The sequence below is a fragment of the Aphelocoma coerulescens genome, chromosome 2, assembly GCF_041296385.1.
Source record: "Aphelocoma coerulescens isolate FSJ_1873_10779 chromosome 2, UR_Acoe_1.0, whole genome shotgun sequence".
NCBI classification, from domain to species: domain Eukaryota; kingdom Metazoa; phylum Chordata; class Aves; order Passeriformes; family Corvidae; genus Aphelocoma; species Aphelocoma coerulescens.
In genome coordinates, this window is record NC_091015.1 from 44,697,789 (window position 1) to 44,723,467 (window position 25,679).

The 25,679-nt window shown below is 36.8% G+C and overlaps 1 protein-coding gene across 3 annotated transcripts in view; it reads left to right on the forward strand.

The window, feature by feature from the left end:
• PLCL2 (phospholipase C like 2) overlaps positions 1-25,679 on the forward strand; it is a 100,893-nt gene that overhangs the window by 37,986 nt on the left and 37,228 nt on the right. For 2 of the 3 annotated variants that reach the window (XM_069007241.1, XM_069007243.1), the window contains 2 exons: positions 17,797-20,283; positions 23,662-23,865. In XM_069007241.1, the coding sequence (XP_068863342.1) occupies positions 17,797-20,283; positions 23,662-23,865 (2,691 nt within the window). Of the gene's footprint in view, positions 1-11,353; positions 11,443-17,796; positions 20,284-23,661; positions 23,866-25,679 lie in introns of those variants that run through there. The other variant, XM_069007242.1, reaches the window with a different exon arrangement.

A 25,679-nucleotide genomic window follows, 5' to 3' on the forward strand; every position in this document is an offset into this window, starting at 1 on the left:
TGTCTTATAAATCAGTGAATAATATACTTGCATACATCCATAAAATGTATCTATTTTCTTTGCATAACTTTGGTAAATCTGGCATATGGGAACAAAACTAGAATTATAATTCTGTAGCTGTGATACATTCACGCAAAGTGCAGTGAACAGCTAAATGGAGTAGAAAATTTTTGGATATGTTTTCATGCATCTTGAAATATAATACTGTTGGTATGATGTTACCTCACCAAATATTGCTAAGTTAGGAACTAAAAAAGGATTTACAGCCCTGTAAGATTTGCTTGAAGTTGAACATGCATTAACTCGGAAGTGATGATGGCGTTGGACTGTCTGCTTTGGGGTTCCTGATTTCTAGCACCTCCTTAAAATAGTGACTGATTACTGCTAGGAGTCAGGAAAATGGATCACTTAAAAAGGTTTGCTGGAAGAGCTGAAAGTTGAGCTCCAAAAATCAATAGCTGTTCCAGAAAGTTTGGGTCTATATAATAACACTTAATAACATCTTGGAACTTTTGCATGTTTTTTTAGTTTATTTTAGTCTTGTCTAAAGTTTACAGACATCCAGAGTTACCTAGTAGTGTTATACTAGTGAAAGTGTCTACCATCACACTCGCTTTGAGTTGTGTTTCCTGTATTGCTTAGAAATTAGCCAGAAACTCCAGGAAAAGCATAGAATGTAAGTCATAATCTCGAAGAGTGTAGCAGATATTCTCTTGAGGCTTTCAGAATGTTTATAATCGGTGTTAACAAGCTAATCAGTAAGCTGTGGTATGTGTAATACTGCTTTTAAGGATTTTTCAGCCATGTATCTATTGGTGTTCTCATTAACCAGCGGGTAGGCTGTGTATTCAAATGGTATCTTTTCTCTCTAATTTACAGAATATAGATGAATGTGTGAGTTAACTGATCATTGGACAGGTCTGAAGGGTGGTGATGAATGGAATTATATCCATCTGGCGGCCGGTCTCAAGTGATGTTGCCCAGGGCTGAGTATTGGGCCAGCCCTGTTTAATATCTTTATCCATGATCTGGATGAGGGGATGGAGTGCACCCTCAGTAAGTTTGCAGGTGGCACCAAGTTGGGCAGGAGTGTTGATTTTCTGGGAGGTAGGAAGGCTCTGCAGAGGGACCTGGACTGGCTGGATCGATGGGCTGAGGCCGATTGTGAGAAGTTCAACAAGGCAAAGTGTTGGGTCCTGCACTGGGATCACATCAACCCCAGGCAGTGCTACAGGCAGCAAAAAAGGACCTGGGGATGCTGGTTGACAGCAGCTGAACATGAGCCAGGAGTGAGCCCAGGTGGCCAAAAAGGCCACTGGCATCCTGGCCTGTATCAGGAGTAGTGTGGCCAGTAGGACCAGGACAGTGATTGTCCCCCTGTACTCAGCACTGGTGAGGCTGATAATGATTAGTGGAACAAGGTATTAAATAATAAGCAAAGGAGTTCCTAACACTGGATAAAGAAACCATGGCCAGGACTGGCACAAGCAACTGCTAAATTATACTGAAATTATAATAAGTTGCAGCCAGTATAAACCCTCTGCATAGTGAATTTTCATTCAGTTTCTTTCACTAAGCACATTATCTTTAGGAGCAAACCTCCTAAAATGGACTGTGTTTAAAACAACCAAATTACACAGAAATGGTTCTAAGTTGTGATAAAGATTATCAATAGTACATGTATCACTAATCTGTTAACTTTTCTTTTTCCTATTGACAGTCCTTTAGCTGTTTTTGTCCTGTGAGACCTATTAATGAAAATTGTTCATACTTTGCTGAGGAGGAGGACCTTAGGGTCCTGATGGATGAGAATCTGGCACGTGGTCAGCAATTCATCCTTGCAGCAAAGAGGGCCAACGGTATCCTGGTATGTGTTGGGTAGTGTGTTGTCAGCAGGTCAAGGGAGGCATCAGCTTAATTTATCGATTACTAAGTGTTCTTGGTATATTTGAGGCAAAAATGATGAAGGATTATCTATTAATGTGTGAAGAGTTCTCCAGTTACTGTTATCCTTTTAACAGATTAAATTGTAATGATCAGTTATCAGTATGTGATTCGAAGTATCCTGAGGTTACTGACTTGTATGTGAGAAGCTCAAAGCTCATTGCCCCTCAGTAGCAATGTCTGCAAAAGACTGCTCCAATTACCCTCATATGAAGCTCTGATCTCCTTGAAGAAAATAAATCGTTTGAGATTAGGGTAATCTGAGGAGAAGTCATTTCTGAAATTTTACAGTTTAATTCAGGTGTTCCAACACAGACAAAAGCGTGTTCATGCAAGGAAATTCTGTGATTTTCTTGTGTGTATCTGCCACCTGTCAGTATCTACTAAGGGCAATGGATGACTGGTTTTGTTCAGATGCAGTTTGCAGCTATCTTGGTAGAAAAAGAAGGTGAATAGTATAGTGCTGGCTTTAAGCACTTCAGGCAGTACATGAATTTCCTACCTTGAAAATAATAGTTTACCACAGTAGGGATTTTGACACAGGTTAAGATCTGTTCTGAAACCTTTCCTGTTCTTTTTCAGAATTGCTGGGAACTTCTGTGGAAAGACAGCAGGTCATGCTCTGAAGAGATAAGCCTCTCTGGTGTCTTGCCTAGAAGAAATAAGGAATCTTAGTCTGTGTAGTTGCAGAGAGTCTTTGAAGAGGCAGGTGCTCTACACCTGCCCTTCTTGGAGCGGGGTTTAATTGATAATGTTAAACAGCAAACTTTTGTTTTCCTTATCGAGCCCTCGGGAGTTCTCGGCAGTGCTGTAATGTCTGCAGAGGAAATCTCAGTGAGAGGCAGTAAAGAGTTCAGATGTTTAGATCTCACCATTGTATATCCATTTCATTTAGGTGAAGCCAGAATGAAAAAATGTGAAGGGAAAAAATTGTTCTTTGGGCTAAGATTTGACATTGTGGGAAGTATCAGGATCTTTCATTTGCTTTGGATGCAGCTGTGTCTGCCACAAGTTTAATGACATGTCAGCTCCGGTGGGACTGTGTCTTGTTGGTCGACTTGGGGATGGAAAGAGGTGTGAGCTCTTGATCTATGCTTTTTTTTGTAATCTGAATTTTATTGATTCATTTTTTCTTCCCAACTCCCTGTTTTTGGAAAGCCTGTGGGACCTTGTCATCTTTAGATCTCTTTTCAGATTTATTTGAAATCAAGAAGTAAGTTTTAAAGTTAGGAGAATGTGTGTCTCTTATGCATTCTAAAATGATGTGATCCCTTGGATTATTTTCCTAGGAAACCGTCTAAAACATAATATATAGTTCATTGGTAGCCCTGGAAACAGCCTGCTTCTACCTCAATCACTTATCATCACGAAGCTTACTCTGCCATGATTTCCTTCCTTCTCATAAATCTTTTAAGAAATAGTTTTTATTTTAACTAAATGCCATTGTGAGAAGTGTGCAAATATCGTGGTAGGGAAAAGATTTTATTTAAACTAGGACATTTCTGCTGTATTTGAGAGCAGATCATTTAACAGAGATGTCTGAAGGTTCAGTTCCTTAATGTTCTGGGAATAATATTGTGCTGGATTGGATTGGCAGAAGATGATGGGTGTTTAAATGAAGGGTATTTATAGTACATTACTGAGGCCAAAATTTATTCTTTATTATGTAATGTGTGCAACTAGAACTGTTCTTAAAAAATGCTAAAGTAAATAATCCAGTGCAACAGGCTGGGATCAAATTGTTGTTGATTTTCCAAATTTGTAAAGTTCGTGATCTATTTCTACCAGTTTAAATAGCTAATTTACACTTTGTTGAAGGATTGAAATAGAGGTGCAGCATAAAGCAAGTTGCTCAAGTAGGGATTCAACATATATCAAATAAGAAGTTACTGAATGTCAGTGAAATAGTTATACCACTTGTTGTTTGTTCTTTTCTACTGAACTATACTGACAGTTAAAATCCAGTGATAGGGAAAAATTGGCCAGCAACAAGTTGCTGCAGACATGAATAGACTGTTCTATTAATATCACCAGAATGCTTTGCTGTGTTCAGTTAACTTAGTGTCTCAGAGAATTGGTTGATTTATAGCAATTTTCAATTATAGTGTGACTATTTTTATTTCAGGATTCAAAGTGGGTAACAAATACTGAATTCTATATTCACATGTGTATATATATATATACAAAATGCAGTATCCAAATAATTTAATATTTTTGTTAACTTTTCAGTTAGTCATTGCATCAAGTTAGTTCAGCAAATTATTTTCCTTTAGATGTATTCTTTCTGTTCTGTCTTAGTAAAGAAATCAAAATCTTCTAAAGCAGCATTCCTTTAATGGCACATCTGCTTCCTCTCAGTTCTTATGCTCCCCTTTGGCCCCTCTGTCACTTCAAACTTAAGGTCTGTTGAGTCCAACTGGGCCAGTCATGTTGCAGTATGAGTTTACAGAAATGTGTGGAAATATGGGTAAAGCTGGTTAAAGATGTGCTTTTAAAATGTTTTACATACAATCTGTTTCTAAAGAAAAAATTAAACCCCAAAAGTCTTGAATTTTAATGACTTTTTAAAAAATCTAATGATCTCTTTGGTTTTGTAAGAAGTTAAAGATTTACTATTTTAGTCTTTGTAGCAGTTAAACTATTCTGAGAGTTTTTAAATCTATAAAATGTTGTTCCTTCAAATTTCATTATGGCATTTGAATACTTGCCTTTATTTCAGGGTTCAAGTGTAAGTATTAATACTGAAGGCTAGTCTGCTTTTGACTAGATTTATTGGTATAGGTGATCTGAGGGCCAGCTCTATTTTTAGGGACCACACAAATTCTAACAGCAGGCTTTTTTTCCTGGCGTAATTCAGCTACTGGGAGGAGTAAGCTGGGTAACCAAAAGACACATTTTGCAAATATAACTGTGCCCATTCTGGTACTTTTCCTGGTACACTGGTGTCATTTAGAGCAGGGATTTTCTTTGCATTACTGTCCACTGTACAGGCAAACTTTCAAGTAGAATCTAAATATACTCTCCACCACATCTTGATTAAACTATCTGAATGCTTTAGGTACGGAAGAGGCTTCTGTGATACATTTTCAGTTCTGACTAACAGTATTAGGAAAAGAAAAGATTCTTTTCACAAAGGTTTCCATGTTGAAGGTGAATGCTTGAATCATTTTAAAACAATAAAATATGAACGATTAAAATAATATGTTTGGATAGCTTTTTTAAACTACTTATTATTATTAAAGAGAAAGTTGGAAGTAGGAAGCTGGGAGAGCGGGGGCGTTGACTGTGAGGGAACAGTTCCAGTTTCAGTCTCTCTGTTACATTGAACAAGAATAAAACTTCTCCCCATGAAATCATTAAATCACTGAGTTTTCATGGTGGGTGGCTGTAAGGTTGAGATAAGGAAAATTAATGTAGTTTCTAAGTATTACCTGAACTTTTCTTCTTCAGCCTTTTCTTGCTCACCCCAGGCATGCACCTTTTTTCCTTTTGGTTTAGGCAGGTGGGCCTTCATGGTGGGAAGGTGATTTCAAAGGACAGGGATAGCACTCTGTGCTGTGAGCAGAATCAGTGGAGGCCTTTGGTGTCAGAGTGAGCAGAAGGTAATTCAATTTGAAGAAAAGGGATGAGAAAACTGTTTTGCTTCTGTGATTGGTTTTAGTTTTGGATATCATGTGAGTTAATTTTTTGTGCTTTACACTGTGACTTTTGGAGTATTTGTGATGTGTAAGAAATCTAGAAAGCTGCATACAGGGTATTGAGAGATGGTACATGAATGTACTGATGAAAGATTAATGATATTTCCCTTGTATGACTTAGTGGTTTAAAAAAGGAGTCTTTTTTTCCTAGTAATTTTTTTTTTTCCTCCACAGAACACAATTATGGTATTACCATATTTTCGTTATTGCCTGCACCAAGTATTAAATACACTGAGTTCTGAAAATTAAAAGTAGGATTATTTTTGCCGGCCATATTATACTGAAGTTCGAGTGCACACTATATCCGTAGCCTTCCTCCACAACTAGAAGGGTTATGAACCGTATTTTACAATCTTTTTAAGTTCTTGCGTACTTTCTTACTGCCCCAAGTGCTATAATTCTAATCTATATTGAGAATTTCTTAGCAACTACTTGCTAAGATGCTGCTGTTGTAGATGGGAATCTAAAAATTGTCTTCAGTGTATTTGCTCTTGACTCTTGCGTCCTTTGACATACCGAAACTGTAATGTCCTGTAGTGATACTTATTCAGCATTCCTCACAAGGCAAGCTTATAGCAAGAGATCAAAATAGATCCCTTTAAAATACTAAAAGTCTGAAGAAAACTGGTATACCTGCCAATTTTTATTTGTTTAGTTGTAATTATTTGGGAAAGCATACAGATAACTTATTAGGTTTGGTTTGTCAAAGCTATGAACATTTATAAAGATCTCCTGCCTTGCTTTTTATTTTGCTTAGGATAAACAAATACTTTATACTGTTTGATTTTTGTAGTCTTTCTCATGTCTTTCTGTTACAGGCATCTTGTATTAAATATTCATAGTTCACTGTTCTTTCCTAAGTGCCTGTAACTGTTATGAATAATTAAAGAACTGAGTTAAGTGGGGGGGGGGGAGAAGGGCATTGATGTAGCATTCAGCATGAGAATTTCCTGTAATTTTTTGACAACTGTAAATTACATACACCTGAAAATCAACACGGAAAACAAGCCAGAAACAGCCTTATGTGGTTAGCAAAAGTACTTGGGTACTCATGTCTTGTCTGCCTGTGTGTTAACCTAGTAAGTATTTTTAATCTAATTCATAAGAATTGTCCTTAAAAATCAACAGGTAGTTATCACTGTTTAATTATCATTACCATCTTACCAGTAAGGCTGAAGTAGCAACTCAAGAATTTGCAAGATAATATTTGTTTAGCAAGTCATAAATTTTTAAAAATTTCAAATTTTGTGTTTAATTTAATACTGAATTATGTGCGTGAACTCTTTGTGGCATTGAAGAGTTAATATTGGTATTAGTCACTCTCCTAATTGACAAAAAGGAACTCATCTCAAACCACACAAGGAGAACAAATCAGTCTGTGAAGTTCCATTTCTTTCTTTAAAGTTATCTTGAGAAATTTGCTAGTCCAATTACAATTAGTCCAGAAGCAAATCTGACGACACCATTCATTAATCACTAGAGTGAAGAAAATCAGTTGATGGATTGAAAGCTGCAGGGCAGTGGTAATGATAGTTTTTAGAATGAAAAAATTTTTTACGTTTTATTACTCTGAAGCCTGAATCCCTGACTTGGAAAAAATAACCCATGGGTGATAATTTTACTTCTGTGTTGTTCCCTGGAAAACACTCAGGGACAGGAAAGGACACAGAAACACCAGGAACTTTCCAAGAGAGCAGATGACATTTGGATTGTAATTTGGACAAAATAGGCAAATTGACAGCACAGGTGGAAGTGAACATTTTGCCACATGAGGGAAAGTAAAAATGCATGACTTAGTCATAACATTGTGCTGAGAGGTTGGGTGGGATGACCTGTAAGGATGCATGAAAAAGCTCTTCCTATAAATCATAGAACACGTTTGTGGTCAATCTGCTGTTTATTTTTTGTGAGCAAGAGATGTTGACAGTTAAGGGAATATCAAGTAGATTTCCTCTTACAGTAGAGAGACAAGGTACTTTTCTGCTTTCTGACTAAATTAGTCCATCATAACAAACACAGTTATTTTCTTTTGCTGGCTGCATATGCAGCATTGAAAATAAGAATCTTGTCTGCATGGAGTAAGGTGTCTTTTTCCATATTATTTTTTTAGTATTTAAATATATGTAATTTTGTGGCATATGTACCTGTAATGGCATCCTAAAATGCATACTCTACGTACTTGTTTTTGTACTCTACATACTTTTGTTTTTGAATCAGATAGGATGGTGTCTGGGCCTGCTAGGTAGGAAAGTTGGTAAAAAACCAAGCAAATAAATCAAACCAAACACTCATGTGTGGGAAAAATCTGGAAAAGCTGCTGGGAAGGCTTTCCCAAGAGTGCAAAATGGTTGGGAGGCTTGAGCCAGTGCTCCATCTTACGTCTTGCTGGTGATGCTGTTGGCTTCTCTTCCTCTGTGATGCTGAAGGGGAGCAGCAAAGGAGAGGTGAAGCAGCTTTCTGCAGAGCCTGCATCTGAAATTACAGAAATCTTAAACATAGTTACTCTGTTATATTTCAAAGTCACCCACATGCTGTACTTTTGCTTTAAAGGCCGACAGCTGTGTTACTTATTTTGCCAATTCGGTCAAATTGCTGTTTATGACTGAAACAAGAAATGGAAAAATGCCATGCCTTCTACCAGTGGAACTAACATGAGGCTATGAATACTAAAAAAAACCCTGATATTCAACCCCAGACTGCTGCATATTAAATCTTGTTAATAAGTCTTGATTAGAATGCTCCTGAAAGTGTATCTTAGCTGTAGTGTTTGGGTATTCAAAACATTATGGAAGACCTGAAAATGAAAATGCTCAGCGTATAAATAGGTGCGCGTGTGTATGCAGAAATGCGGATAACAGTGAAGACTCAGAGACTTCTCTCCTGAGCCATGCTGAAACCTGTTGAGCCATTTTGTTGAGCCAATTTCAAATCCTTTAGTACCTTTGTATGCAGCATCTGCTTTGTCATCTTCAGTCATTATTCAAGCTAAAAGCATCTGTAGCTACTATTACTTTTTCTGATTGTTAATGACAGAAAAAATAAATGCTTATAATAAACATAAGTTTTTCTGTGGTAATTAAAATGATCTGTTTGTCATAGTTTAGATATAATTTCTTAATACATGAGAAATTAGGAGTATAAAAAACTCTCAGCTTGCTTATTTAGGGTTAAAACTCTTCATGCCATCAAGCAATTTTTAACAGCTTTCTTTCAGTGCAGTTTCCTCAGTTTAAGACTCAGTACATAGTAACTGCTGTATTACATAAATAATTCTTGAAGTTTATATGAATTTGGTTAAAATGTTGGTTGTTTGGATCTGAAATATGCGTGTTTTGCTTTTATCAAGTTTGTGAAAATGGGATACCTCTTTTGCTCAGTTGGAAATGCTTCCAAGAAGCCTGAACTGTAACTGACTCAGTAACACTAAGAACTGAGATGTTCATGCCAAGCATAACGCAGGCTTTGGCTCTCTCTGTGCTCACAGCAGTCTGGGTAGTTTCCTTAAATGCTTCTTATTTATTTTCTTTTGAGACCAGACTGTTTTTCCTCTTTCCCCTGCTCATCTGTATTGTAAATTAACCCCTGAAACCAAATGCCCCTTTATTTTAATTTCATAAATGTGCAGATGAACTCATACATGACAGAATGCTTCAATGGTGTTTGAATTTTGGCTGTGCTGCCATGTTTTAATGTTCAGATATAATATTATATATATAATAATGTATTATAGAATTATAATGTCATACATAGTATAATATAATTAAATTATAAAATTTTGTTTTAAAATGACAGAATCCTAGAATGGTGTATTATAGTAATTCCTGCTAGAAGGCAAACATACATGGCAGCATGCAACTGCAGAATGGGGAAGTCTTAGTTGCCACAGATTTATGTCAAATTCAAACATAGTAAAAGTAGCATCAACTCCTTTATTTTCAGCAGAATAAACAATTTCAGATTGTTTACTTTCTCTTCAAAAGAATATGGAGTGGATTTAAGTAAGAGCTGAGTGAGAAGGCAGCAAGCAGCATCATGCCCGTGGATGTCTTTGGCATCTTTGTGGAAGAAGCGTCTGCCTTGGACTTGATGATCCCTTGTGGGTCCCTTCCAACTCAGAATATTCTGTGAATTTGTATCTACACCACATAGCAGAGACTCAGGGACAGCTCCCTTGTGACATCCTGTGAGACAACTTGAATAATGAAACACCAAAGGATACATAAGACAGCATCATCAAAAACATATTAAAAGATGGTTTCTTTACTCTTGGTAAACTGATCAAATGACTAAGTAAGCTCTTCTGTAGGAAGTTTTGTAAAGAAACCCTTTAGTCTAGACTTTATTTGCAAAACCATATCCTGTTATTTCCTGGCTCATTGCAGTCACAGTCTTTCCAGTCAAATTGCCTGCTGTAACAGCAACAAGGCCAGCACAGGCTACCATTTTTCTCTGCTCTGTCTAATAGGTAGTGTGAAAGTGATCTCTCCTCATATCATAGAATCATAAATTTTCTGGTGTCCTATTTTCTTGAAATGAGGCAGAACAGAATGAGCCCAAGAGCCTGAGAACCTCAATTCTGTTATTTTATGGTGTTGGCAGTTTTCTTATAGCTTGCCTTTATGTTTTATATGTTTATGAAATTGTTGCTGCACTCTGTCAGGTGGACCAAGATGAGAGATTTTGTTTTCTCTAATAGAATTGTTTGTTGGAAAAGGCCTTTAAGATGACCAAGTCCACCACAAAACCTAATGACATAAAACTTTACTGTCAGTTCATGTAAGATTGGATTTCAACAGAAGCGTTTCACCTACATTGATTTTAATAGAATTAATTTCTTGATAAAAGTGAGTAACTGTTCTTTCCTCCCATTTTTAATTGGTTCTTTGTTTCTGGTGGTTATTTTGAACCATCTCTGATACTTAGCTGGTCACGTGGAAAATTGTTTCAGCTCACTAAAATTGCAGAAAACTAATTTGGGAGAAAATAGATTTTTTTTTTGTTTCCTGAGATAGTGAGGTAAGTTAACTTACTGTGTGTCAGACAGGTGCTAATGAAGGCCTGAGGAGCTGAACTGGGGAGAAGGGAGATGCAACTGGGGCAGGAGGAGGAAGACACAGGACAGAAAATGAATGTATTGAAGAGGGTTTGAAGAGGGAATTGGTTTACCTGTATCATGAAACATGCAGTTTGCTCATGTGAAATAATATAGGTCATTTTTGTTTGAACATTGAGCTAAGACTTGCACCTGCGTCCATAATCCTTTAAGTACAGAATTCCTTTAGTAAAAAAAAGAGGTTAAAAAAAAAAAAAAAAAAAGGAGTTGTTACTTCTTCAACTAATCATATTTTTTTTCCTCCTCGTTGTTATTTATAACATTGTTTAACTGGGTCCGGCTGGGGTCAACCCACCACACATTAGAAAAATATGTTTTTCTTAAAAGATTTCTACAAACAACAGATATGTCATGAGTACCAGTTTGGGGAAATATTTAAATGCTGAGCACAAATACAGTGATTCACAACAAGTGGGAGGACTTGTGTTTTCCAAATAGCTGATGTTTTGTCTCTCCTCAAATGGTTGTTATTTCAGTTGAGGACTCTACTTTTGTTTTACTGCTTGGAGCTGTGTGCAGTTAAACAGTGGCTGCAGAAACTGCTGGACACAGTCTGATTTAACACGTGCCATTTCTGAAGCGTCTGGGATCCTGTCAGCTGAACTGCTGATTACTTGAAGAGTTTCTTCTTGTTTTGGTTTCCACATGCTCTGGAAGCTTTGGACAGCTGTGTTACAGCATTAAAAAGTACGTGCTTTTTAGTGAATCTGGGTCACTGTGTTAGTAAGAATCTCCTGGTAATGGCAAATTAAAAGGTGCTGACTAGGAAGAGAGGATGCTTGGCTGGAAGAGAGGGGCTGAGTGGTGGCTGTCAGCAGATTCTTCTGCTGATTTGTTGATTCCAGGAGAATAAGGCTGAGAGAGGGTGCATCGAGGGCAAGGATGTAGAGCTCCGAGCTCCTGCCTTCAGGGACATGGCTCCTGATGGTGAAGTGCCTGTTCTGCACCACCACCTCTCTCCTTTCTCCTGCACAGCTCTTTCCTCCCTTTTTCCCCACCTTCTTCCAAAGAAGACTCTCACTCTGCCTTTAACTGCATAAAACTCTTGAAATCAATGCTTAATTTTGTGTATCAAAGATGAACCATTGCTGATTTGAGTTACCTTTTATTTTCCTTCCTTTTTTTCTACTGCCTCTTTCACACAAAAACTTGCTTAGCCTCTTTTATAATGCTGCATTCTATGTTGTAGAATGAGTTGGCAGCTATGCATAGGAAAACTATACATAATATGATTTATTTTTTCATATGTGCTTGCAAAAACAAGTGGTCCTGTTCATTATTGCTGTTTCAGTTACAGGTGTTTTTTCAAAGAAAACCCTAAATATTTTTGTGCTAAAAATATTTATAGAGATAAAGATAATATGATTGACATTGCACTTGTAGCACATTTGCTCATCCACACTAACATTTATCTCTCTAAAACCACAGGTGGAACCTTGGAAAAGAACAAATTACTGATATTATAATGTTTTTAACAAAATGCATTTAGAAAATTAATATTTTAAAGTGCTGACTTAAATAAATGTGGGTTTTTTTCCTTTGAGTAGACTTAACTATATATAGACATGCTTTCTTAAGTATGAAGAAAATCTATATAAAATTCAAGTTTTTTGTCTTGAAGAAAAATGCTTAAGAATCTTAATTAAATAAACAAAGCATAATTTTTTTTTTAACTTACTACTTCCTGAAATAGGCTTGTTATACATCATGTCTTCAAGCTAGGTGATTTTGCAATTACTGCTGAATTGCATTTGATAAAAACAGGCAGGTCTTGTACTCAAATTGGCTATGTACGTATCACATCTACTATAAAAAACAAGTCATCAATGAGTTGTATAGTGTCAGAAGAGTAGTTCACTCTGTGTTCATTATGAAGATCATCAGTCTGCGTGTTCTCATCAAAAAGTAATGAATTTTACTGACACTGTTGGCTACAGATGTACGCTAAATTATATCTAAAACAGCTTTCACACTGTATGACATGAAATAATGGCGTAATTGGATAAAAATTTAAATTACCACACTTAGGTCGGGCCTTTCTTCTCACCTACTCACCTGTAATTGCTCAGAGTATTGGCACACCACTGTCCTTCAGGTTCACAAGCATGCCACTTAATTTAGAACTTATTTGCAAAAAAAAAAAGAAAAAATTGAAAGCTCTTGAGACACTGTACCTGACTGCAGTCTTATTACTATGCCTGTGTACAGACCTTGCTAGGCTGAATGGCTCACATTTGTCTTTTTTCTGTTTGGGATGAACTAAGTAGGCGTTCTTGGGACTGTAGCTTCTACAGACTGTGTACCATCGTTGCCTCAAGGTGTGTGAGTTTCTCAGAGGTTGTCAAAGCTCAGCCCTTGGCAATCAAAAAGCCTGCAGTGAGGTGCTGCACTTCAGGGGGTGTTTTGTGTTCTTGTTTCTTGTGTAATCACTTGGCTGGCAGAGCGCTTGCCTACTCATGGAGTGGTTGGGCTCTGATCCCTCTGCCTGGGCATCTGGGAGTGCTCATGCTCTCAACACTAGCATGGAGCTGCCTTCCACACTTTAGTGAACCTCTGGCATATAAAAATGAATGGAAATTCTGTATGGTTAGAGCATAAAAAAGTAGCAGCAGGAGACCTGTCCACCTGGGGAGGTGTGTATTGAGAGGACAAAATTCAGTGTTCAGGTCCTTGCTATGTGGACTACATTTTGCATTCAAGGTCACCAAGTGAAATGTTTATGTTTTATGACATCAGGGACTTTCACTTCCCAGACGAGTGCTCTAGAAATCTGTCACTATTCCACTTCCTCTTTTTACCGTTGTCTTTTCTTTTTGAAGTCCTCTGTTCTAAAAAGAGTACCTTAGTGGGCTAAATGCAGATAGAGGCCTGGATTTTCCAGTCTAGAAACTACCACCTCAAAGGTGCAGGTAGCTTTAGTCACGGAGAGAGGCAGGATGTCAGGCATCCATCTCCAGAGTTTGCATGGGCCAGTGTGAGGACCATTCTGTATTGGCAGGTGGATAGTGTGTTCTGCACTGTACTCTTGCTGCAGCCCCACATGTACCACTTTGAGGGGGTTGGCAAGCCCCTACTTTGGGCTGTAAGTGTTCTATATTCCACTGGACCAAATGGTACCTAAACATTTTGGCAACTTGGTGTTTAAATATTTTTTAAGTACTGCTTCTGGGGCATGATTCATTTGGGCATTTACAGGTCATGAAGTTCACTCTCTGCTTCCTTTCCTTTAGGAGATATTTACAAACCTTACACTATTCATCATTTCCTCTGACATCCTGATCTATTACATTATCAAATCTCTGTTTGAACTCTACTGCTGTCCCTATCAGTACCAGTGGTTATTTGAACTGCCTTTTAAGTAATTTTATCATAAAGTTGCATAAATTAAAAGTGTTGGCGTTCAGGAATTACGTGTATCTCTCTCAATGTCTGATTCAAGATTCTCTGTTGTCTCCAGAATTCTATTTTGTAGATAGTGCTGTCTTGTCACATAGCTGTTTCTTTGTTGGTACCTTGAGAGGAATAAAAAAAGTTATCATGGGTATACTCTTCCCTCCTTGTGCTTTTAATCCATTTTCTCCAGCTGTGTCTGTCTCTTGAGTGCCACAGGTGACAGCTGGGATTATTTCTGTTTTTTAAACTGCTAGATGCTTGTTAGGAACTCCTGGATAAACTAAACTCTGTGTAGTCACTTGTAGTGGTTATGAGCAATGTTTCAAAACAGTTTTATCTGTGGTCTTGTCTGTTCCTCAAAACATCTTGCAGGTGACCTTGGCTGGGGTATAAATAGTATTAAGAAATGTATTGATGAGGTGGTTGTTCTGGTTTCAGTGTTTAAGCCTTATGAAGCACAGACAGTCTTTAGGGGAAATCCTGTAATTGATGGTAGGACGTTATAAACTGAGGATTGACACGGTCTTCACTGTGCAAGAGATCCTAGAATGATTGAAAGTTGTTTCAGCACAAAAATTGTAGCTGCTGCTTTGGACTGAATTATGCATCTGCACTGTAGAGTCAGTGTCACTTTGAGCATGTTGAACAGCAAGAACCCTGTTAAGTCTCATGAATGCCAAGAAGTCACTCCTGTGTTTGTTCAGATACAGTTTTCTGATATGCTGTTCTTTTTGATTCAAGGCAGACCTAAGGCCATGAGAGACTTAACCCGGTTCCATGAATGCCACCTCACTTTCAGGGTAAAATCCTCCACATCTTATAACAGAATAAACTTGTCTCCTCCATGCCAGACTATATTGCTAAGACTCACAAATGAATTTCACACAGTTTGTGCATGGTCTATGCAATTGCATTCTCAGCTTGTGAAGTGAGAGTTTCTTTTCTGTGTCTTTTCAGAAAAGGAGGTTTTTCAGACAGGTGAATACTTCTCGCCAGTGTCTTTGGTAAAATATCCTTGAAGTTACTCTGTTCATGCACATTGATCATGACTGCCATGTCTCTGCTGGGATGGGGACTTGCACAGGCCGTCTGGTAGCTCAGGATTATTGATTTCTGGAGAAGCAAAAACTTATGAAGGGTATTCTGGAGCTCAGAATGTTTTCACAGTCATTCGCACTGTGGTGCTGGCTTTATATAAATAATTGGAGTGGCTAGACTGCTTTACCCTGCAAAAATGAAGAGTACTGGTGAACTGGCTGCGAATTCATCTGGCAGGCAGGCAAAATTATCTTGCAGGTGATACATTGAATTGCTCCTCTGATCCACATGCATGAACTCCAGTTTAAGCTTTCAGTAACTAGAGCTGGCAATGGGGCTGCCTTGAGATGGGCTTGTTTACATCAGATGGTATCAAGAAATGGAAGATATTTCTTTTCTTTTGCTCTTCAGTGTCTTGGATCAGATACAGTCCTGATCATAGAGGAAGGTGTAGACCTTTCTTCTGGTCATGGTCAGGCAAGGTAATACTTGCCAGGCGTTGATGGTTCTGGTGTCAGGAGGTTATCTATCAGCTGTATGTCACTCAACAGCTTGAGAAATGTATTCCTCTCCCAGGTTTGTGACTGAGAAATCTAGAGCATTAAGGAGTTTCAAAATGCTTAATTCCAAGCCCTGAATACCAGGCAGGAATGTCATTGCTCATTTACATGGAACTGTCCTTCACCACTTTTTCAGGTTAGGAGATATAAATAGGTAGACAAACAAGCTGGGCTTAAAATAGAACAAAAACCTCTGTAAACAAAAATCACATTTGATTTTTTTTTTTTTTAAGTTAAGGAAATTTGCTGTTGTTTGAAAACAATCCTTATGCCTAAACTACGTGTAATGAGATTCCGAGAGTCAACCCTGTGCAGTATCCATTGCAGGTGTTTGATCTGCAGTTAGAAATAAAACAGTCCTCTGCAGGGTTATTCGCTTTTACTGGACTCTTGAGAACTTGAATAAAGCAAATTCTGCTGTCATTAAAGGTGCAAGAATAGTATGGTTGATTAATTTTCTCAAACACAGAACAGCAAATATTAAGTCGGCTCACTTTACTAATCATTGTTTTCAATGAAAGACTTTTCAGGTGCTTATAAATTAAATTACAAAACCAGGACTCTGCATTTTTAATTTAGTGAAATCAAACATACAGCACATGTGCCCTGAACTGGAAATGCATTTTGTAATGGATGGTTTTTATTTGAACATCTGTTCAATGCAGCAGTCATTAAAAGTTTTCTTTCACTTTCCTTTCTGCCATTTAAGCAATGCTGATTTGCACTGGAACAGACTTAAAATGGAAAACTGAGGGAATATCAACATTCTTTTTTTTTTTTACAAAGCTGGAAAAGTAATTTTTTGAGCTGTGCTGGTTTATAAGGAGAACACTTCTAATTAGAATATCTAATATAAAAATATTTTTTAATGCAAGTGTTATTTCAGACTAAAAGTTAGGTCATCAAGACACATTGCTTTCAGAAAAAAACCCCAGTGTTTTTCAATCTCAGAAAATGCAAATAATGAAAGCACACAAGTTTCTTAAATTCAGTTCTTATGAAATTGATTGTACTTAAGACCTGTGTTGCTGATTTACTTGCACTTGTTTTAATTACCACAAACAGGAACAATAGAGATAGCTAAATGATTTTTTCCTTTTTTTAATGCTTATATATCCTGATATACCCAAGCTTTCTCTAGTAAAGTAAGACCTCTGGGTTATCTCATTGCTTTAAGAGCAGTGGTGAATCACTTTTGCTTCCCTTCATGACCAGATTTTCCATTCCAGTCCTTTCTAAAGACATGAAGGTCCTTCGGAAACAGTTAAACCCTCTCAGAAGTTTCTTTCTGAGTCACTGCTGTATTTTCTGAAACTCAGAACTTGCAGGGAATTACATCTGCTCCAGTCCAGTTCCTTGTGTTTCTGTCCAGCTTCTTTAGACTGTCATGGGTATTTTCCTGCGGTAGGGGAGGGATGTGTGAGTGCTGTGGGCAGTCTGTGGGAAGAGCATGGATGGGTGCTCTGGTGAAGGGAGCTGTGCATAAAGAAGTGCTGTTAATGTCTTGTATGCTTAGATTAGAGCCATGTCCCATGGATTTTATGTAGTTAATTGTGTATTAATGTTTCTCTGGTGTTCACAAGGATCCTGTCAGCATGGTATTAAAGCATTATATTCTGTACTGACAACTTTGGCAAGTATCTGTAGGACTGTATAAGGACTCAGAGAAAAGCTTGCTTCCTACTGCCTTGACTTCAGAACCTGTTCTCTCTCTAAGATACAACTCATAAAATAAAATGTATATACATATATGCAATAATACAGCATTATTGTTTTGTTAGCATTGAAAACTTGTTTTTTTAATTTTGTGTTCATCAAAAATACTTAAAAAAAATCTGGAAGATTAGTTATAAAAGCAAGAGTAAATAGAAAGCCATTATTAGTATTTTCACTGTGATGATTCCAGTAAGAATTTCCATCTTACTGGTCATCACATAGACATTATTGAACTACTTGATGAACTTTCAGCTTTAAATTGAAACCTATTTCAATGTTGAGCAAAATCATACTGATACACTATTTTTTTTCTCCCCCCCTCTTTGTTTACTAGGATGGTACGAAACAGAAACGAGAAAGGAAGAAGACTGTGTCATTCAGCAGCATGCCCACAGAGAAGAAGATCAGCAGTGCAAGCGACTGTATCAACGCCATGGTGGAAGGCTCTGAGCTCAAAAAAGTCCGATCCAACTCCAGGGTGTATCACCGATACTTTCTTTTGGATGCTGATATGCAGTCTCTACGCTGGGAACCTTCGAAAAAGGATTCTGAAAAAGCAAAGATTGATATCAAGTCAATCAAAGAAGTAAGAACAGGAAAAAATACAGATATTTTTCGCAGCAATGGAATATATGACCAGATATCAGAAGATTGTGCGTTTTCAATTATATACGGAGAAAATTATGAGTCACTAGATCTGGTTGCTAACTCAGCAGATGTTGCAAATATTTGGGTTACTGGCTTAAGATACCTGATTTCTTATGGAAAACATACTCTAGATATGCTAGGAACTACTCAAGATAATATGCGGACTTCATGGCTTTCACAAATGTTCAGTGAATCAGATGTAGATAATTTGGGACATATACCCCTATGTGATGCTGTACAGTTTATAAAAGACTTAAACCCTGGTTTAAAAACTAATAAAATTGAATTGAAATTCAAGGAGTTACATAGATCCAGGGAAAAAACTGGTACTGAAGTAACAAAAGAAGAATTTATTGAAGTTTTTCATGAACTTTGTACCAGACCTGAAATCTATTTCCTGTTAGTTCAGTTTTCAAGCAATAAAGAATTTCTAGATACCAAGGACCTCATGATGTTTTTGGAAGCAGAGCAGGGTATGGCACAGGTCACAGAAGAAATAAGCCTTGAAATTATTCAGAAATATGAGCCAGCCAAAGAGGGCCAGGAAAAGGGTTGTCTTTCTATAGATGGGTTTACAAATTACCTTACTTCACCAGACTGCCACATATTTGATCCAGAACATAAAAAAGTTTGTCAAGATATGAAACAACCTTTATCTCATTATTTTATAAATTCATCTCATAATACATACTTGATAGAGGATCAGTTTCGAGGGCCTTCTGACATCACAGGTTACATTCGTGCTCTAAAAATGGGTTGTCGAAGTGTTGAACTGGATGTCTGGGATGGTCCGGATAATGAGCCCGTGATTTACACAGGGCATACGATGACATCACAAATTGTCTTCCGTAGTGTGATTGACATTATTAACAAGTATGCCTTTTTTGCTTCAGAATACCCTCTTATTTTGTGTTTAGAAAATCATTGTTCTATTAAGCAGCAGAAAGTGATGGTACAACACATGAAGAAAATTTTGGGGGACAAACTACATACGCAGTCTCCAAACATTGAAGAGTCTTATCTTCCATCACCGGAATCACTTAAAGGGAAAATACTAATTAAAGCAAAGAAGCTTTCTGCTAATTGTTCTGGACTAGAGGGAGATGTTACAGATGAAGATGAAGGAGCAGAAATGTCACAGAGAGTGGCGAAAGAGGGGGTAGAACAGCAAAACTCAATGACAGGGAAACGATTCCAGCTCTGCAAAGATCTCTCTGAGTTGGTAAGCATATGTAAATCAGTTCAGTTCAAAGAGTTTCAAGTTTCATTTCAGCTCCAGAAGTACTGGGAAGTGTGCTCCTTTAATGAAGTGCTTGCTAGCAAATATGCCAACGAAAACCCAGGAGACTTTGTAAATTATAACAAACGTTTTCTTGCAAGGGTTTTCCCCAGTCCTATGAGGATTGACTCCAGTAATATGAATCCCCAGGACTTCTGGAAATGTGGTTGTCAGATAGTAGCAATGAACTTTCAAACGCCTGGCTTAATGATGGACCTTAACATTGGTTGGTTTCGACAAAACGGAAACTGTGGCTACGTCCTTCGTCCTGCTATCATGAGAGAAGAAGTTTCCTTCTTTAGCGCGAATACAAAAGACACCGTGCCTGGAGTTTCACCTCAGCTGCTTCATATTAAGATCATTAGTGGACAAAACTTCCCTAAACCCAAAGGATCAGGTGCCAAAGGTGATGTTGTGGATCCTTATGTCTATGTTGAAATACATGGAATCCCTGCTGACTGTGCTGAGCAAAGGACGAAAACTATGCATCAGAACGGGGATAATCCAATTTTTGATGAAAGCTTTGAATTTCAAATAAATTTACCAGAACTAGCTATGGTGCGTTTTGTAGTGCTGGATGATGATTACATTGGGGACGAGTTTATCGGGCAGTACACTATTCCCTTTGAGTGTCTCCAGACTGGTTATCGGCACGTTCCTCTGCAGTCATTGACTGGTGAAAGTTTAGCTCATGCTTCCTTGTTTGTGCATGTGGCCATTACTAATCGAAGGGGTGGTGGGAAACCTCATAAGCGGGGCCTCTCTGTGAGGAAGGGCAAGAAATCAAGGGAATATGCTTCTATGAGAACATTATGGATTAAAACAATAGATGAAGTGTTCAAGAATGCCCTCCAACCTATTCGGGATGCTACGGATTTGAGAGAAAATATGCAGGTACAGTTTTATAATCAGTTTATTGGTTCATATGTGTACCTTTGTGTTGTGATACATATGGAATATATGCTTTTTTAAGTGTCTTGTATGTTGAATTACTTGAGTCTAATGCTGAACAGCTTTAAGAATGGATCATGTCAGAGCAGCCTTTTAGGTGGTCTGTTGATGTAACCTTGAATGCACGTGTATTTTGTTGAATGTGAACTGGAAATAGGACTTCGGTGCTAGAACTCAACCCTGTTGACTCATCCTATGTCTTTGAAGGAATATTAGAAATACACTAAAAGAAAGTATGGCCGTATTTTAGTTTTTAAAAATTAAGTAGAAATGTGGGAGGAATATACAACAGATAGAAAAGGGAGACTTTAATGCTTATCAGAGACCTTACTTGTACATCTAAGAATGTTTAGCATAGTTTCACCAAAGTTATGGTTTTTCTTAATTCCCAAATAGAAGGCAGTACTTTCAGAAAGATCCCATCTGCTTTCTATGATTCTTCATAGTTGTGTTAGAAATACATGGCATTAGCACTAAGGTATTAGAAGGTGTCTTCTAGAAGAAGTTGTCATACTTTAAACATCATGTTAGTAAACACATGGAATTTAGGGAAAAAGTGCAGGCTGAGGTGCTTGGTTTTGTGAAAGCCAAGAGATCTCACTTCAAAAAATGTGTTATTTGGAGATTCCATGTAAACCCCTTTTAGAAATGGATTAAAATTGAATTGTAAAGTTATGTTCTATTTAATAAAACTTTTAACTATTCAGGAACTTCTGCTGGAATACTAGCAGTGATCAACAAAATTAAGAATTGTCATTTCAAGTGGATTGATCTATCAAATCCTCTTGCTGTTATATAGTGTTAAGGGAAAAGAGATTAAAGGAAATGTCTGAGACCTGATTCTGGATTTTAAAGGCACATCAGGGTATATAAATTTCCTTTGTGAATAATCTTATATTAAAGATATTCTAATAGTAATACAATTTTAAAACTAGCTTTATAGGAAAGAAGAAATTCGTACATCATCATGCATCTCTCCCATTCCACTCGGTACATAAATTTGCTCTTTTAAAAGATAATAAAAAAAGGAATGATAAGGACTCATAAATGTTTCAAATTACAGGCCACATGTAAAATGAACTTTACCTGTAGTTAACCTACTGAAGGCTAGAATTCTGTCATATGAAGAATACCTTATTTTAAGATACTTTTCAAGGAAGAAATGAGTTGAGGAAGCAGTGAAAACAGAATTTTGTGTAGCTACGTTAAACTCTTAAATGTGCATGCTGCAGTATGCACATATAATGATATAATTGAAAACAGGCTCTACAGTGGGATTTCTTTGAACATGAGATATTAAACAGTATTTTATGTGTTTTATACTGTCAGTTTGAAAGATGTGCTATCAACTAAATTTATCATTATCTCTCAAAATGCTATCGAGAAGATATTTTAGGCACATGAGGGAAGATTAGTTTTTCTTAACTTTGCTAACAGATTATATAATGTGCACCATTTAAACTCAGTGTAACTAAGTTTTTACAGCTAATAAAAGCAAATAAACCACTGAATTATACTAAGTATCAATTTATGTCAGAGAATGTGAGATTTGTTTAATTTCCATATTACTGAAATGTTATGTTATAAATGGTAATGGTTTTATGACCATTATATCCTCATAATATCCTCAGAAGCCAGATTATAGAGGGCAAAGTTGGTTAGTTTGGTTTTTTTAATATAAGATGGAAGAAGACGAAAAAAGAAAAAGGGCAACAGTGATTTTAATATTTTCTCTAAATCTGTATAGGAATAGCCTTTTTTGTTTCTTTTGTTCCTATATTACCATGACAAAAGCTGATGTCATAGCTCATTACTTGTTGCATATTAATCACTGATAAAAGTATAATATGGGTGATTGAACTGGATGTGATGTTGCATGTCTAAGTTACTTAACAGTATGAGGAATAGTCTCTGGATATAGAGTTGGAAGTCCAAATGCAAGAGTTATAGTAGTAGTGCATATTAGTCCTGTCCTGCCTGTCATTAATGAATATATACAATCCCTGGGTCCTCGTTAACCTCTCTGTAAAATGGTTGTTCATAATGGCTTAACCATGGTACTTATCTCAAGCAAAGTCTGTTTGAATGGACTTCCCAATGTCTGACTCTTGAGCTGTGTAATTATTGTGTCATTGAAGTGTACATCAGCTGATACAAGAAGTTTCTGTTTCCTGGACTTTTACTTAAAGTACACTCTAAGTGACTGGGTAGGTGCAATTTAGTGTTCACATAGTTTTGCATGAATATGCTCTGCTTTGGTATTTGTCTCATAAAGGGACAGCAAAATATTTCACATTTGATTCCTGTTTGTGTTAAGGTTGGCATTATGCCTTTCTAGGAGACATGTCCACAAATGAGTCTTACCATGCCAGCAAGATGGAAAGTGGTTTGGATTAAAATGCAGATCTGTACCAGATACCCTGCATGGGTGCGACATGAGAGAAAGGAGAACTGAGCACATTTGTAACTTAAACATACCATATTTTTGTTTTTATTTCCTGCAGGAACACAAACTTCAGACTGCCATAGATCACCCGTTCCCAATCGGTACCAAAACCCTAAATTCAGTACAGTGCTGACAATACTCCCATCATGGAATGTCAGCGGCTACTTGGAGTCACGTAGTTCCAATGCTGTAAATTTTCTTCCAGTTTAAGCTTGGCTATGTGGCTTTCTATTCTACCATACTGGATATAAAATAAAACTGTAAGAAATCTTAGGGAAAGGTACAGAATCAGTATTTAAGTTAAAGTACCTTAAAAAATTTACTGAAGTGACTCTGTGATAGGAATACATCAATAGTGGAGTGCTGGGTTTGTGAATCACACCAAATGGGAGCCAGCAAATCCACAGCACATCTGGACTGTAGTTCAGGTATGTTTAAAGTTACAAATGTGCTGAATTCCTCCTTCTACTTCACTTTGCTTAATTGGGACATTCAGCATCTAATATTTTGTTTCTCTTGGTGGCATTTAAAAAGTGTCTTAGAATTTTTCAAAAAATATAAAAATATTTAACCAGCATGTTTTAGAACCTGTTTATTTCCATAGTTAGTTTTAGCCATGATAGAGAGATGTACTTGTTCCACATAGATGTTTTTTTCTGTGGCATGTACTGAATTACTTTAATTTTCAAGATTTTTGTAAAAGTATGTGTAATACTGGTTGCTTTTGAAAACTGCCAGTTCTTCAGGGAAAAGCTGTGGTAATTGTAGCTCAGCATTGTAGCTCAAGTATAACAGTAAAGTATTTTATCCGGAAAGAAGAAGACTTTAAATTTCATATTTAACTGTAAAGGAAACTTTTTCTTTCCTTTTTGCAGAATGCAGTAGTTTCATTCAAAGAATTATGTGGCCTCTCCCCTGTAGCGAATCTTATGCAGTGCATTTTGGCAGTGTCTATGCACTTGGTTGGACCTGATAATACACCCTTGGTAGTAATGAATCTCAGTGATCAGTATCCAACTATGGAGCTCCAAGGGATTGTTCCAGAGGTCTTGAAAAAGATTGTAACAGCATATGAAATGGTGAGTAGTTCTTTGTAGTTGTCTTATATTGTCTATTTAAACACTTGAAAAATATATATGTTATATACAATACCATGCCTGTTTTGAAAGTAATTTTAACCTGTGACTTCCTAGTTCATGCTTCATTACTTGTGCTTGAAAGTTATTCCCATGAATGTACAGCAATTACTAGTGTTTTCATACAGAGTAAAATGTAGAGGTTATTAATATACTGCATGCAAACGGGTAAGTGTTTGTACACTTCAGAAGGTAAAGTGGTTATAATCGAGAGGGTTTAACAGGAAGAAGAGGATGTATTAATTTACTTGTTTTTCAGTAGTTTGAAACTTACTGTATATCTATAAACCTCTTGCTACTTTACATTTTCCACTTTGTGGACCTTGGTTTATTTAGGCTTTGACTCAGAATACAAAAATGTCAGGCACTGCTTTTAGGTATTGTAGTTTTATAAGTACCTTGGCATGTAAAATTCTACACACGCTCTTTTATTTTCCTTTTTTCTATCTTTCTTACAGATGTCATTTGATTAGGCATTTTTGCACATATAAGCAACTACAATGTTAACTTCTGACATTATGTTTCAGTAAATACATAAATTGTGTCTTTAGAGACTGGAAATAAAACATGTTGCAAGAAAGAAGGAAGGAAGAACTAATACACCAATAAAACTGATTTACATCCGCTTTGCATTAATTTGAAATGTGGAAAAAAGATCCAGATGAGTGTGATTTGAAATGTCCTCCTTACTTCCACTGAAGTAATGTCAGAGTGTAATTGATTATTTGTTCATTTATTTGGTGTTTTCTTTCATGTGATGATAATTTTGCATTAATTTTGTGTGCTAAAATGAGAAACCTTGCATGGCAGCATCAAGTCACTTGCCATTTAAAGAAAAAAATGGAGAAAAATGAACCAGTAGCCCAGTTACACATGAATCTTGTAAACTGCTTTCTAAAGAAAAAGTAGCTTTGGAATTATGCTATACCAAAGTCAAAAAAGCACTCGTTGATAATTGGCAATTCAGGCAGAGTGTATGTAGTTCAGTGGTGCCGTAAATACGACAGAATCTGGTTGGAATGATAGCACAGCTACAAGAAGATAGTGTATATCCTTTTAGTGGTGGCTTACAGGATATCGCTATAATTTGGATGCAAACAAGCTTGATTGTTTGGGTTACAGCTGTAACTTATAAAGAAGTTTTGTTTCCTTGATGAAAATGCCTCTACCTTCAGTTTGTTCTGATGTGGTGATGCTGCTTATTAGTTATTAAGCTATTCTAGGTACTTAAAATCTTAGTTTTTAAGTCTGGAATAAATTTTTTGTTTGAATATCACTTAGACAAAGGTGACTCATGACTCCAGAAATCTTTACAATCTAAATTTGGTTTGCTCTTTGTCTCTCACATATGTTTTTTCCCCACACACATCTTACACTCTATACATGATTTGAATATTTCTGTACTTGAGAAATCTGTACTTTACTTTCACGTGTAAAAGTAATACAACTTTTTTTTAGTGGCAAAAAGAATTTTTCCATCTTCTCATCCCTAAAATACAACTACTCAATTTCAAACAAAGAGTATGATAGTGCTTCTAGCTCCGTATGATATTGAAGATAAGTAAATTTAAGGTTATTTTAATCAAATAAAAGTTATAAGTCAGAATAATGAGATGCATTTCAATTTATGACATTTGGGTTTTGTCAATACTCTGTTCAGTTTCACAAAAGATTTTAGACAATTAAAATCTGTAGGGTGTGCTGGAAAATGAAGTCAGCCATGGGAGACATATTCCCATGCTCTTATTTCTGAAAGC